This window comes from Natator depressus, chromosome 3, assembly GCF_965152275.1.
Source record: "Natator depressus isolate rNatDep1 chromosome 3, rNatDep2.hap1, whole genome shotgun sequence".
NCBI classification, from domain to species: Eukaryota; Metazoa; Chordata; order Testudines; family Cheloniidae; genus Natator; species Natator depressus.
The window spans coordinates 31,215,306-31,228,175 of NC_134236.1; the positions used below are offsets into that span (position 1 = coordinate 31,215,306).

At 38.6% G+C, this 12,870-nt stretch overlaps 1 protein-coding gene across 1 annotated transcript in view; it reads left to right on the forward strand.

The window, feature by feature from the left end:
* The window catches only part of ROCK2 (Rho associated coiled-coil containing protein kinase 2), a 167,037-nt gene that overhangs the window by 126,405 nt on the left and 27,762 nt on the right, over positions 1-12,870 (forward strand). The window contains exons 24-32 of the mRNA XM_074947657.1: positions 1,936-2,029; positions 2,142-2,236; positions 3,049-3,228; positions 3,504-3,672; positions 7,651-7,721; positions 8,772-8,860; positions 10,225-10,303; positions 10,567-10,828; positions 11,591-11,804. Coding sequence (XP_074803758.1) covers positions 1,936-2,029; positions 2,142-2,236; positions 3,049-3,228; positions 3,504-3,672; positions 7,651-7,721; positions 8,772-8,860; positions 10,225-10,303; positions 10,567-10,828; positions 11,591-11,804 — 1,253 coding nt within the window. The remainder of the gene's footprint in view (positions 1-1,935; positions 2,030-2,141; positions 2,237-3,048; positions 3,229-3,503; positions 3,673-7,650; positions 7,722-8,771; positions 8,861-10,224; positions 10,304-10,566; positions 10,829-11,590; positions 11,805-12,870) is intronic.

Sequence of the window (12,870 nt, forward strand, 5' to 3'; positions counted from 1 at the left end):
TGTTTACATATTTTTCACATCTGGATGAAAAAATAGTTATTTCCATACTTTGGATCTATGGAAACAAAACTGAGAATGTATATATATTCAGTTGTATGTAAAAATCTTGTATGATGCTATAATCAAGGTTATGTCACATTTTCCATTCTAAATCATATTTTTTCAGATGTGTATAGTGCGGCCATAAAAATTCCAAGTCGTTCTGAAACATGACATCCTAGGAGTTGATTCCTTTGGGTAGAAGGGGTTTGTGGCTGGAGGGATTCTGCAATGGTTAGCTCCAGGGCTCCCCGAGCAGCTCAGACAGCTGCTGCTGGGGCACTCTCGGGCCACCATGTCGTTTCTCTCCCCCCACCCCCACAGCAACAGTAGTTTGGGTGTGGGAGGGCTCAGGACTGTGGCAGGGGGTTGGGGTGCGGGGCGGTGCTTACCTCAGCAGGGCTCCCCAGAAGCGTCCGGCATGTCCCTGCAGCTCCTAGGTGGAGGCGCCGGGGGCGCTGCCCCTGCCTGCAGGCACTGCCCATGCAGCTCCCATTGGAGCGGTGCAGGGAGCCTACCAGCCCCACCAACCTTCCCTCTACCCCCAGCACCTCCCCCCAGAGCACCCGCGGCCCCCTGGTCCAAGTTTTTGTTAGGGGTATATGGTACAAGTCATGGACTTGTGAATTTCTGTTTACTGCCTGTGACGTGTCCATGACTTTTACTAAAAATACCTGTGACTAAAACTTATCTATAAACAACCTGGGAGGGATTCAGATCTGTTAGCTAGTTCCAGAGAAAAGATCCAGGCCTGCCAATTCTATATCCACTGATCCTAATGTGCTAAACATATAGGTATAGGTCACCCTCTCTGCCCTTCGGGTCCTCTAGAAAGCAAGAAGCAGCTGGAGTTGCCAGCACTCTCAATTAAGAACTGACTTCCTTGCAGTGTCTCATTAATTCTTAGTCACATCCCAAAATGTGGAGCTATAACCCACTTCATCTCTGTTAATCAGTAGGCATGTGGTCTGCATTTTCCATCAACTGCTGTTGATTCCATCATTAACTGGCATCACTACCTCTTTTCCTTCCTTGAAATGTTTCTTCATTTTCAATCCCTGGCTTCCACACACATCTTCTGGATCTTCACCTCCACTGTGTTCCTCACGTGGGTCTCTCTTTTCCCCTCACCTGCCCTTCTTATTACACAAACCTTCTGTACTTCAGTTCTATCACCTCTCTCCAGCTCTCACAGATCATTATCTAAAATCTGCCTCCTCCTTCACATCTCTGAAATCTGAATTAATCCTGATTTATTCATAACCATATACTCTTCTGTCCCTACCAGTCTTAAACTTAACCCTTTCCTTCAATTGTCTATGGAATGCCTGCTCTGTCCTGCAAGAAATTCACTTCCGTATATGATTATCTTCAGCTCTGTGCTTGTGCTTCTCTGATTCAGTTTATATCCCTGCCCTCTCTTTCAGCAGGCTCTCCTTTAGTTCCTTTTCATTCTAAATATTTGCTGCAGTGAGCTCCTTTCCCTGTCTTCAATTCCAAGCTTTCTCAACTCCATACAGCACTTAAACCTGCACATTCTCTGTTTTGAAGTCTCTCGCCTCCAGATGGCTGTAATTTTTCATGAATTCTGCCAAGTCCTGAGCTTGTTAGTGTCTTGATTTTGATGGCAGACTCTTCCTGTTCCTTTTTTCCATATCTCTCAATCTTTACAACATTTTTCATTTCCCTCTCTCTCCTCCATGCCCCCGGCTCCTCATGTATCTTTGTTTGGTCATTCTCTCCTCTGTGCCTCCAATTTCTCTTCCTGCTCCAAATCCTCTTTTCTTTTACCTTGGTCTCATTCTGATTTATTTTCCTTCTTTTAAGTAATCAAATAAATCTGTTGCATTACTTTTGGTTGTGTGGTAATATATACTTTTTTTTTTTTTTTTTAAGCTGGAGGAAGCCAATAGGACACTAACTAGTGATGTGGCTAATCTTGCTAATGAGAAAGAAGAACTGAATAATAAACTGAAAGAAGTCCAAGAACGTGAGTGTTCACTGCACAACTTGAATTTGATTTGAAAATGCTTTAGTTCTCAAAAAGTGTACCACTTAATGCTCTAATTAGCCATTACAGATTTCTTATTATCTTGTTGCAGAAATTGCAAGGCTAAAAGAGGAAGAAACAAATACAACAATTATTAAAACTCAGTTTGAGAAGCAGTTGTTGTCTGAGAGAACACTGAAAACCCAGGTAAGTATAAAAGAATGAGCAGATTATCATGATGATTGGAATAATATATTGTTCAGTCAGCAGATAGAATTTTTAAATATAACAATTGCTTTCTGTTATAAACCAGCTGTATGCACTCATTGAAGCCTGGACACAATTTTTATATCCTCAGAGATTTTTACTAAACCAGATTACATAAGGAAAACTTGCACATCTTGGGTACAGACCTGTAATGTAGATTCACGGTACTTGACTAAAACAGTTTGTCCCAGTGTGATTTAGCCCAGTATAAATCCCTAATCCAGATAAATCCTTTATTTTGATTCAGAGAAGCTAGTTTTAACATGTATTTTGCTTATGACGTGGTTTGATTTAATTATATTGTTAGCATCCCTGAATTATCTTCCTCTGTGTTTTTCATCTTTCCCTGAAGCATCTGGTAATAAACTCTGCCAAAGTTTGGATACTAGACTTCGTGTCAGATTTTGTGCTCCTGCATTGTGCTCTGGGCATCCTAGAGGCATATTAGACACTCCAATTCAAAGTTTTATTTGGCTTCCAACTAACTGGGCTATCTAAAGAAAGTATGTAAAAGAAAAAAGTACTTTGTTCCAGAGTGAAATGTCATTATCATTTTTACAATACTTGATTGATCCACAGAATTAAATTGGCATTTTATTTAGATGGAAATGCACAAATATTTTTGAATTCATGGGTAAAATATTTTAATAGAGGCTAATCATGGGTTGGAGAGATGACATTATTTGTATCTATTGTTTACCTATGGGGGCTTTATTATGTGTTCTGTGTTTTGTTTTGTTTTTTGTTTTAAGGCTGTAAACAAGTTGGCTGAGATCATGAATCGGAAGGATCCAGTCAAACGTGGAGCTGACACTGATGTGCGGAGGAAAGAAAAGGAGAATAGGAAACTGCATATGGAACTGAAATCTGAACGTGAAAAGTTGACCCAGATGATGATTAAATATCAGAAGGAGATCAATGAAATGCAGGCAGTAAGAAGTGAATTTGCAGCAATAAATAGCAATAAAAATGTTCTTAAATTTGTTTAAGAAATTGAATCTGAGTTTTTAAAATTATTCCAAGATGTCATATGTATTATACGTACGTTTTCCATATCTTAGGGATGATTCAGCTAAAGAAATTAAATAGTTGTATATTACAAGATTGGTTATAAAGTCCTCATTCCACCAAGAAAATACTAAAAATAAGAAATTATAGAGTACACCAGTAATACTAAAAGGCAAACCTTTTCAAATCATTTTCACAGCAAATAGCAGAGGAGAGCCAGATACGAATCGAACTGCAGATGACGCTTGACAGCAAGGATAGCGACATTGAACAGCTTCGCTCACAGCTCCAGTCAATACATATTGGCCTAGACTGCAGCAGCATAGGCAGCGGACCTGGGGATGCTGAGGCAGATGATGGATTCCCTGGTACGATGTTTGTATTAATGTTCCTATCTTTATCAGTGTCATAGTGTTTTATCATGGACATCAAATCATTAAATGACATTCTTATGCTTCCATGACTTCCTTGCTTTTTCTGTACTTCCTTGTACCTTTTCAGTAATCTGATAGCACTTAATATCCATGCACTAACTGAAAACAATCTTTATTTTGACTATACGTAGTTCGTTCTTCTGAAGTTGTTTAAAAAAGTTCATTTCAATTGTTTAAGTATTAAAGTATTACATTCGGTATCTCATTCGAACTAACAATTATTTTTCCTCTTAATTGATATGTTCATTTGTAAATACTGTATTAAATGATAAAATGTAAAAACTAATATTCTCTTTTCAGTGATTCTGTTTTAACTTTTCTGTCCTTTTTCCTCCTTTGTGCTGGGTGTTTAGTCCATATCACTCAATCCCACACTATGGAGTCCATGTCTCTTACCTACCAGCATTCTTCTACCTCTGTCAGTATTGCCACTAAGCCTTCCAGTTCTCACATGCTTCTCGACTCTGATTCTGACTCAGAGGAAGAACCATTGTCTTGTGTACACATCCCTTCAGAATCTGATAGCACAGGTGACATGCCTGAAGCGATTTGGTGCACTTATGTTTTGTTCTAACTTTTTCTTTTGGGCCTTTTTTATAACTAACACCATTAATATGCTATTTTCGAAAGCACTGGAAGTGCGAGTTGTAATCAAGAACATACTAAAGAGAATGTTGCATGAACAAAGAATTGGCCTGTTTTTTTTCTAAATATTCAGTGTTTGCAACCAGATCAGACCTATAGTTTAAAAACAATCATTTTGTAGAAATCTTTTGTAAGGTGATTTTATTGTCCTATGTTCAAAGTAGTCTTTATCCAGTGTCTGTGCCTAACTTTATGCACCTCAAAGTTTTTGGGTATCCAAAACGTTACCTATTTGTTCCGGTTGAGCAGTTAACTACTCCCGTTGAATATCTAGCAGTTCACTTTGTGAGTACAGCTACTACTTGCCTGTGCAAATCCAATTTTGGCTTGCCCAAATTCTTTGTGTAAAGTTGGATGTTACATGACTAAGATGCCAAAAACTTGGAGGTTGTTTTTTGAAAAATTGGTCCCTAATACATAAGATTTGTGTGTTCATTATGGATCCTTGTCAGCATAGAAGGCAGTAGCAAGTTATCAATTTACTTTTCCAGCAGCACGAAGAAAATAATTATTTGAGGCTGTGGTGAAAGATAGCTCTTTTTATAAACATATATTATGTATTTTGAACTAATTATATGTGAATATACACATACTCTATGGATCAACCCTCCTAGTACTAAAGTGAGGGGATTTTTTACCATAGTGACATCTAATATCTGACTAAAGATTTCTTTGATTATGGATTAACTGAAACATGCACTAACTTTCAACATAAGGATAAATTTAAGTTTGGAATATTGTCAGCACACAGAGGTAGGGAAAAAAGTAGATTCTTTATGTTCTGGTGCTCCTTATAAAAGAAACACAAACTAGATTTTGGTCTCTCTTTCTAGCTGCTGTTATAACCGCCATACTTTTATCCTGGGACCCTTCTTAGATCAGTAGGGCTTTCAGAGTTCAGGCCAAATTAGGCTGTCTTTAAGAAATGTTTAATTATATACTGACTTCAGTAAATCACATCTGTTGCCTTTCCGATAATAAGGCAGGGCTGGGACATTGCCCTGATGAGATTAAAAAAAACCCACGGTTCAATATTGAGCATACAGGCAAATCTAAGCTGCCATGAGGTGGATTTCCTAGGAAATATGTTCTCTTCTGTCTTGTCTCTGCTCCCAGACTAAGGATGCAGTTTAAGAGGAGAGAGACTAGATTCTCATATTTCTGATACTGGGAAACATGCTATAGGGATACACAACAACAGAAGCAGGTGAATGCGTATGCAGCTCCGCTGACGGAGATTTTTTAAACTCCTTGAGCATTTCTTCGTGGGACCCAGCTTCTCCTCCCAATTCCTTTTCCTGGAGGTGGCTGAATATTTTTCATCAGCAGTTTTTCTCTTATCCCTGTATGTGGGAAAAGTTATGGAGGGAGAGCATTTAATCATTACTGTGGTGGAGCCAGTTTTAGCAGCAAATCAAATGAAGAGTATTTAAACTATGCAGCTGCACTGACAGCAGGTAAGGGACAATTGCCTGTCACTTTTTCTGTTCTCTTAGTAGAGAAGAGCCCCCGGAAGCGGTAAAATGGGAGGATTCACTTTCTGTCCCCCCTCAAGCTGAATTCTTAGAGGTTGGAGAGTAGTATGTGAATATTTCTTCTTAGTGAATACATTCTTTTCACACTGGGGAGCATTCTTTTGATTAGCATTCTTCTTGCTCTGCCTGATATCAGGCAGAGTGAGAGTAGCTCCAGGCAAACCCACTGAGACCATTAAAAGTCATAATGTTGGACCCTGAAGAGCCACATGTAATGCTGTGATGAAGATTTAAATTGTTTCATTACAATCTAACAAGCCAGACAAATGGGGCAAAATGTATGTGCAGTGCTGCCCATGTACTTGGTGTGTGTATTAAAATGTGCATCCTCATTAAGGGAACCTGCAAACAAACAAATATACTCTGAAGATAGTGTATACATCATACTAGATAACCTCTCTCCTTCCTTTCTCTCTACAATGTTGAGGGTTCTGCAAAGTTTATCTCTTTGTATTCAATTTCCATTTGTACACACAGGAATGATTTCACTACCTGCTTAAAAGGAACTGGTGATTACAGGGCCAGGGGATGTTACATTCCACGCACAGGCTGCTGGAACAAGATGCTCTTGTTAAAATCAAATGTGTTAGAACTTTGAATGTAGAGTTTTTGTGCAGAGGCAGAGATCTATGAGTATGATGATCTCTTCTGATATAGATAATCAAAAAGCAATTATTGTGGGTAAGCAGTTCTGCCTAATACTACTTGCCTCACAAATGAGGTAAATTCTTATCTTCAAGTAGTTTGTAAGCAGGAGCATGGAGATCTTGTGTGTAGATACAGTACCTAGCACAGTGAGAGCATGATCCTGATTGGTCTTTGGCTTCTACCACAAAACAAATATTAAATTACAGTTGAGATGTTGAGGCTTAATGTATGTAAAGCCACTTTGAAATCTTCAGAGAAAAGGTGGTATAAAATATTCCTATTGTGTGAAACTAGCAGCAAAAGCTATTTCTTATTAAGTGGTTCAGTGAGTGTTTACTGATTGCAGTAAAGGCAAAAGGGTTAGCCAAAGGTGACTTCTTGTTACTGGTGAGAAAGCTGTGGTGATTTACACAGGTTCTGAGGAAAAGGTTGTAGAGCAAGGAGTTCTAATTATAATGACAAAACTCTTGTGATTTAGCTATTGCTGTTACTCAGGAAAATAGTTAATTTTATTTATAACCCACCGCAACTCCCACAGTAAATTAATATTTGAGGAAATGTATTGATCTTGTATAATAAATAAATAAATGTAGTATGCATTAAATACAAACTTTAATATACAGGCTTTAAAATATGTATTTGCTTATGTGTATTCATATTTAAAAGGTGTTTTTTTCCCTAAAACTGAATGTTGTGTATTCTGTACTAATGTCTTCACACAAGCAATTTTAGTGGCTGGAGGCTGATAGTTAAATAATTATAGGCATTTAAAATCATAAATGTCTTTGTCTTATTTTTACTAAAGAGAATGTATGTGTGATAGCATAATTTTATAGTTAGACATTGGGTCTTTTTTCTTAGTCTGAATGACTATTTTTTGAGTGGCATTATTTGCTAGTATTGGCTGTGCAATACAGCTTTTTGACCCTGAAAAATCTGCTGTGATAAATGTTGCAAGGCATTTTGCTTATCAGATTGTGGTATTTGTATGTCTGCCTTATTCTTTCTAAATAAAGGCTATTTCATATGTATGGTGGTCTCGGATGTGTGTTGTTAAAATACTTACTTTAATATTTATTTGCAGAATCAAGATTAGAGGGTTGGCTATCACTACCTGTCCGAAATAACACTAAGAAATTTGGATGGGTGAAAAAGGTGAGAAATATAAATCATTGACCTCTACTTAACAGATTTGCTAGATTTTGTATCAGTTGCAGCTTTTTAAAGATGTGACTTCTTTCCTACGTACTCAGTTCTCTAATCAATCTTGAAGATAGTACATGCACAGATCACCATTGACAGGTCTGAGTCTGTTAGGTTAGGGTACAGACGGGAGTAGACATTTTTTACGCACCTGCCGCTTACTGTTTGGTTATCTAGCAGTGAGGAGTCCAAACAGGATCCTAAGTCTGTGAACTGACATAATCCAAGGGCAGATGCCCTTGATAAGGGAGGAAGAGGTGAGTTGAGGTGTTTCCTTCTTCCTACCAGCATCACCTCAATTTTGCCTTGGTTCAGCTTTAGTCAACTGCTCATCATCTAGGTGCTGATCCCAACAACACACTAGGATAGGTAGGAGATAAAGAACTGGATGTCTTCCCTGAACTGGTGGTGTTTCAGCCTGTGGTGTATCTCAAGCTTCCCTGATGTCTTTTTTTTTAAACACAGAACAGGTACAACATAGGTGATGGTGGTGTCAGCTCTCTCCCCCTACTCTACCAACCTGCCTATTCTGGACAGCTTTTAGGGTGGGAGGTTTTCTCTTATCTACTCAGTCTTTGGCTCCTTTATTGAGACTACCAACAAATGTGCTAACTGTGGTGATTTTTGTGAAGGGGATGGACGCGTGTTCACTGTGAACAGGACCAATCTGAGTCAAAATTAAACTACTAACATAGAAACCAAAAGGTTTGTATCCTGTTAGCAGTTCTATTGGGTTCCATTCTTTAATCTTTTTTAAAATAGATGTTTACAAATATAAAGGTCGTTTGTTACCAAATTATCATAATTTTATGTCATTGTGATATAAAGTATGACTTACTTTGTGCTCAAATTGTGGACCCAAACTACCATGCTATTATTGATTGTTTAATAATAAAATTATGAAAGAATGTTATGAAAGTATTTGACTTGACAGAAATAAATACTTGAGATAAAGCCTGTATTTCAAGAACTATGTTAATACCTTTGTATCTTTTTTAACAGTATGTAATTGTAAGCAGTAAGAAGATTCTGTTCTATGATAGTGAACAAGATAAAGAACATTCTAACCCCTACATGGTGTTAGATATTGAGTAAGTATTATTATAGGAGATTGTGGTATACGTTACTTCATTAACTTTCAGGTGAACATTAGCAGATGACCTTGAAAAGAAAACAACTTTAGAAAATATTTTTGAGAGCTGATAATGACTCTGTTGTCATATGTTTTTTAAACTACAGTTTGAGGTCAGTCAGTGTGTGTCTGACTGCCCTCTTGGCTGACACACTGGGCACTGATCTAGAGACCTCCAGAACTAGGAGCTTGAGGAGCTATAGCTTGAACTAAAGAGCCAAAACTTTATAGCTGGGGGCTGTAACAACTCAGATCCTCTGCAGATTGGCACAGAGTGGGGAAACTGTGTCACACACTTGGCTGTGGGTTACAAGTGCAGTACATAAACATAAGAATGGCCATAGTGGGTCAGACCAATGGTCCATCTAGCCCAGTATCCTATCTTCCAACAGTGGCCAACGCCAGATGCTTCATAAGGAATGAATAGAACAGGTAATCAGTGATTGATCCATCCCCTGTTGTCCATTCCCAGTTTCTGGCAAACAGAAGCAAGCAACACTCGAGCATAGGGTTGCATCCTTGATCATCTTGGCTAATAGCCATTGATGAACCTATTTCTTTTTTGAACTCTGTTATAGTTTTGGCCTTCACCGCATCCGCTGGCAACGAGTTCCACAGATTGACTGTCCATTATGTGAAGAAATACTCCTTTTGTTTGTTTTAAACCTGCTGCCCATTAGTTTCATTGCATGACCCCTGGTTCTTGTGTAATGTGAAGGAGTAAATAACGCTTCCTTATTCTCTTTCTCCATGCCAGTCAAGATTTTTTAGACCTCTATCATATCGCCTCTTTTCCAAGCTGAAAAGTCCCAGTGTTTTTAATCTCTCCTCATATGGAAACTGTTCCATACCCCTAATCATTTTTGTTGCCCTTCTCAGTATCTTTTCCCATTCTAATGTATCCTTTTTGAGATCAGGTGACCAGAACTGGGCAATATTCTAGGTGTGGGTGTACCGTCGATTTATACAGAGGCGATATGACATTTTCAGTCTTATTATCTAATCCTTTCTTAATGGTTCCTAACATTCTGCTTAACAAGTGCAGAATGCAGATATTCAGATTTAATTTGGCTCTTGTGGCTATGTGGTTTAAGGGCTAGAGATTGATATGCAGAGTTGGGAATAGGAGTTGAATAAAGTGGATTTAGAATTTTGTTTGCTGGCAGTCTTTATATCACACTGATGTACCTTATTAGCTAAGGTACAGTACAATTCCGTAATTAATTGTATATTTCAAATCAGTGCATTTAATAATTAGATAACAGTCTAATATCAAATGTATTTTTTTGTTTTATTTTATTTCTTTGTAATCTGCTTCTACAGCAAATTGTTCCATGTCCGGCCAGTCACACAGACCGATGTGTACCGAGCAGATTCCAAAGAGATTCCCAGGATATTCCAGGTATGTAGTTATAAATTAGTGTTTTTAGAAAAACAAACTGATAAAATTCCTTATGAAAATAAATACAAGATGCTTCAAAAATATTTTAATTTTTTTATTAAAGAAGGCACAAGTACAAGTGAGAAAAGTAGATCATATAAATTGTCAGAAAATCTATCCTAACCTACTCTAATTTGTATTCCTGAATTTTTGCTAACTAAATAATTGCCCTTTACCTACACCCATTGTGTATGAATGTTCTGGTTACTTTGCTTTAACTCTAGATTCTGTATGCTAATGAAGGAGAAAGCAAGAAGGAACCAGAATTTCCTGTGGAGCCTATGGGGGAGAAATCAAATTACATTTGCCACAAGGGACATGAGTTTATACCCACTCTGTATCATTTTCCAACCAACTGTGAGGCTTGTATGAAGCCACTGTGGCACATGTTTAAACCTCCTCCTGCTCTAGAGTGTCGCCGCTGCCATATCAAATGTCACAAAGATCACATGGATAAAAAGGAAGAGATTATAGCACCTTGCAAAGGTAAGTAGTGAATAATTGAATAAATGCCTGGTTGCCAATTAACTAAAGGTAATAATTCAGATACAGGGTTCTCATAATGATGGGATCAGATAAGCTCAAGGTAGTAATTGCTGGAGTGACAGATCCTTGGGTGCATATCAGGATTCCGTTAGGGAAGATCAGCTCACTGCAGTATAGTGACATTCAGCTAGCACAGGGGCATGTATGCCGCGTACTTTCAGTTCTGTCAACATCGTAAGGGAAGGGCTACCCAAAAAGGCTACTTACACAGTGGATTGTGTTGCATTTTGGTATAGGACAGAGATGTCGGTGTATGTGGCAATAAGGATTATGACACTCAGAAAAGTTGCTCCCTCTGGACTGAGTTCCACAGTTCTCTGTGCTCAGTATCTCTTATGGGCATATGAGATGGCTGTAACAGCACATGTTTGTTTCCCTGTATACATGCTTCCTTAGTAACACGGAGAATAATCATCCCCTTATCCTCCAAATGGAAGAAATCAGAAGAGGGTGCAGACTGTGGATAGATTGGAAAGGCTCCTTTGGCGGGAAGGTTAAAGGTGCAGTGGCATAATCTATATACCCAAAGTAGCTTTGTGATCATAACAGCCCAAGTGGCAGCTTTATACTGGGTTTGTATAGCACCACTTGACTTCCACTCTGTGCAATTTATGAGAACTCAAGGATCTGGCCATTAGTCTTTAAGGTGAGCTCATGTAAAAAATGTAATAATGAGATTTTGTTTTAAAATTTTTCTTACAGTATATTATGATATTTCAACTGCAAAGAATCTACTATTGTTAGCTAATTCTACAGAGGAACAACAGAAATGGGTGAGCCGATTGGTGAAAAAAATTCCAAAAAAGCCTCCAGCACCTGACCCCTTTGCTCGATCTTCTCCTAGAACTTCCATGAAGGTACAGCCAAATCAGTCTATGAGACGGCCAAGCCGACAGCTTCCTCCAAACAAACCAAGGTAATGCAAAAGTTGCTATTAAAGAATAACTTTAAACAGTTTCCCACTGTGATACATTGCATTACATAAGTGTTATGGGCAATTCACAAAGATATCTTTTTTTGTTTTGTTTCCTTTTGTATTTATACTGTGACTAATGAAATGCAAGACCATCCTGTCATCTTTTGTGAATTTCAGTATACAAAATATTAAGAAAGCTGTGTGAGGAAGCATGTTTCATTTCCTTATTTAAATGAGCCTATCTCTGAATTAAATCTACTGTATGTGTTATAGGCAGAACTGGTAGCAGTCACCTATGTGTAAGGGTGCTTTTTGCTTCACATTATAAGATCCTGTTTTCAGTTGCTTATAACTTTTTGTGAAACTTTAACCATTTGGGCTGAAATTTTCTCTGCCAAATGTCTTGGGAAATTGCAGCAAAAATAGTTCATCTGTTTCAGAGCGTGAGATTAGGGGAAAATATGTTGTTTTGCTCACGTTGAAAAAGTTCTTACAGGTATTTCATTAAGAAGTAATAGTGCCTCCATGCTTTGGAGCAGGGAATTTAAATCTGTCAATGCTGGTTGCCTTTGAATCAGGAATGTGCTTTTTACTGTCCGGGGGGAACCCAAATTTTGCAAATTTACAAGCCTTTGAAAATTCTTAGTTCACACATGCTCAGTAGAGACTTGTTAACGGTTGGCACCTAAATTCTCTGACGATTCTGTGTGCACTGAACATGCTGCATCTCAGGGCTGCAGATGCTAAGTAAGATTTTTTTCCCCTGCAGATGCTCCTATAGGCTGTTGTGGTTCTTCTGTGTTCTCATTGCTTCAGTGGAGGCACCCAGAAACTAGGCAGCGTAGAGGAGGAGCAGTCTGACTTGAATACAGAGGGGACAAAAGCCAGACCTCAGAGGAGAGGTGGGGCAGTAGAAGGAGTAGGTTGAGGGCAAGGAGCTATGTGGGAAGGAGAGGATGGGGGATAGCTGGGGCTGAAATCGAACTGGCAGCCTGGTGGGGAAGACTGGGACTGGCTGGAGAAAGAGACTGGGAGCCAGGATGGAAACAGAGGTAGGGACAGGGAT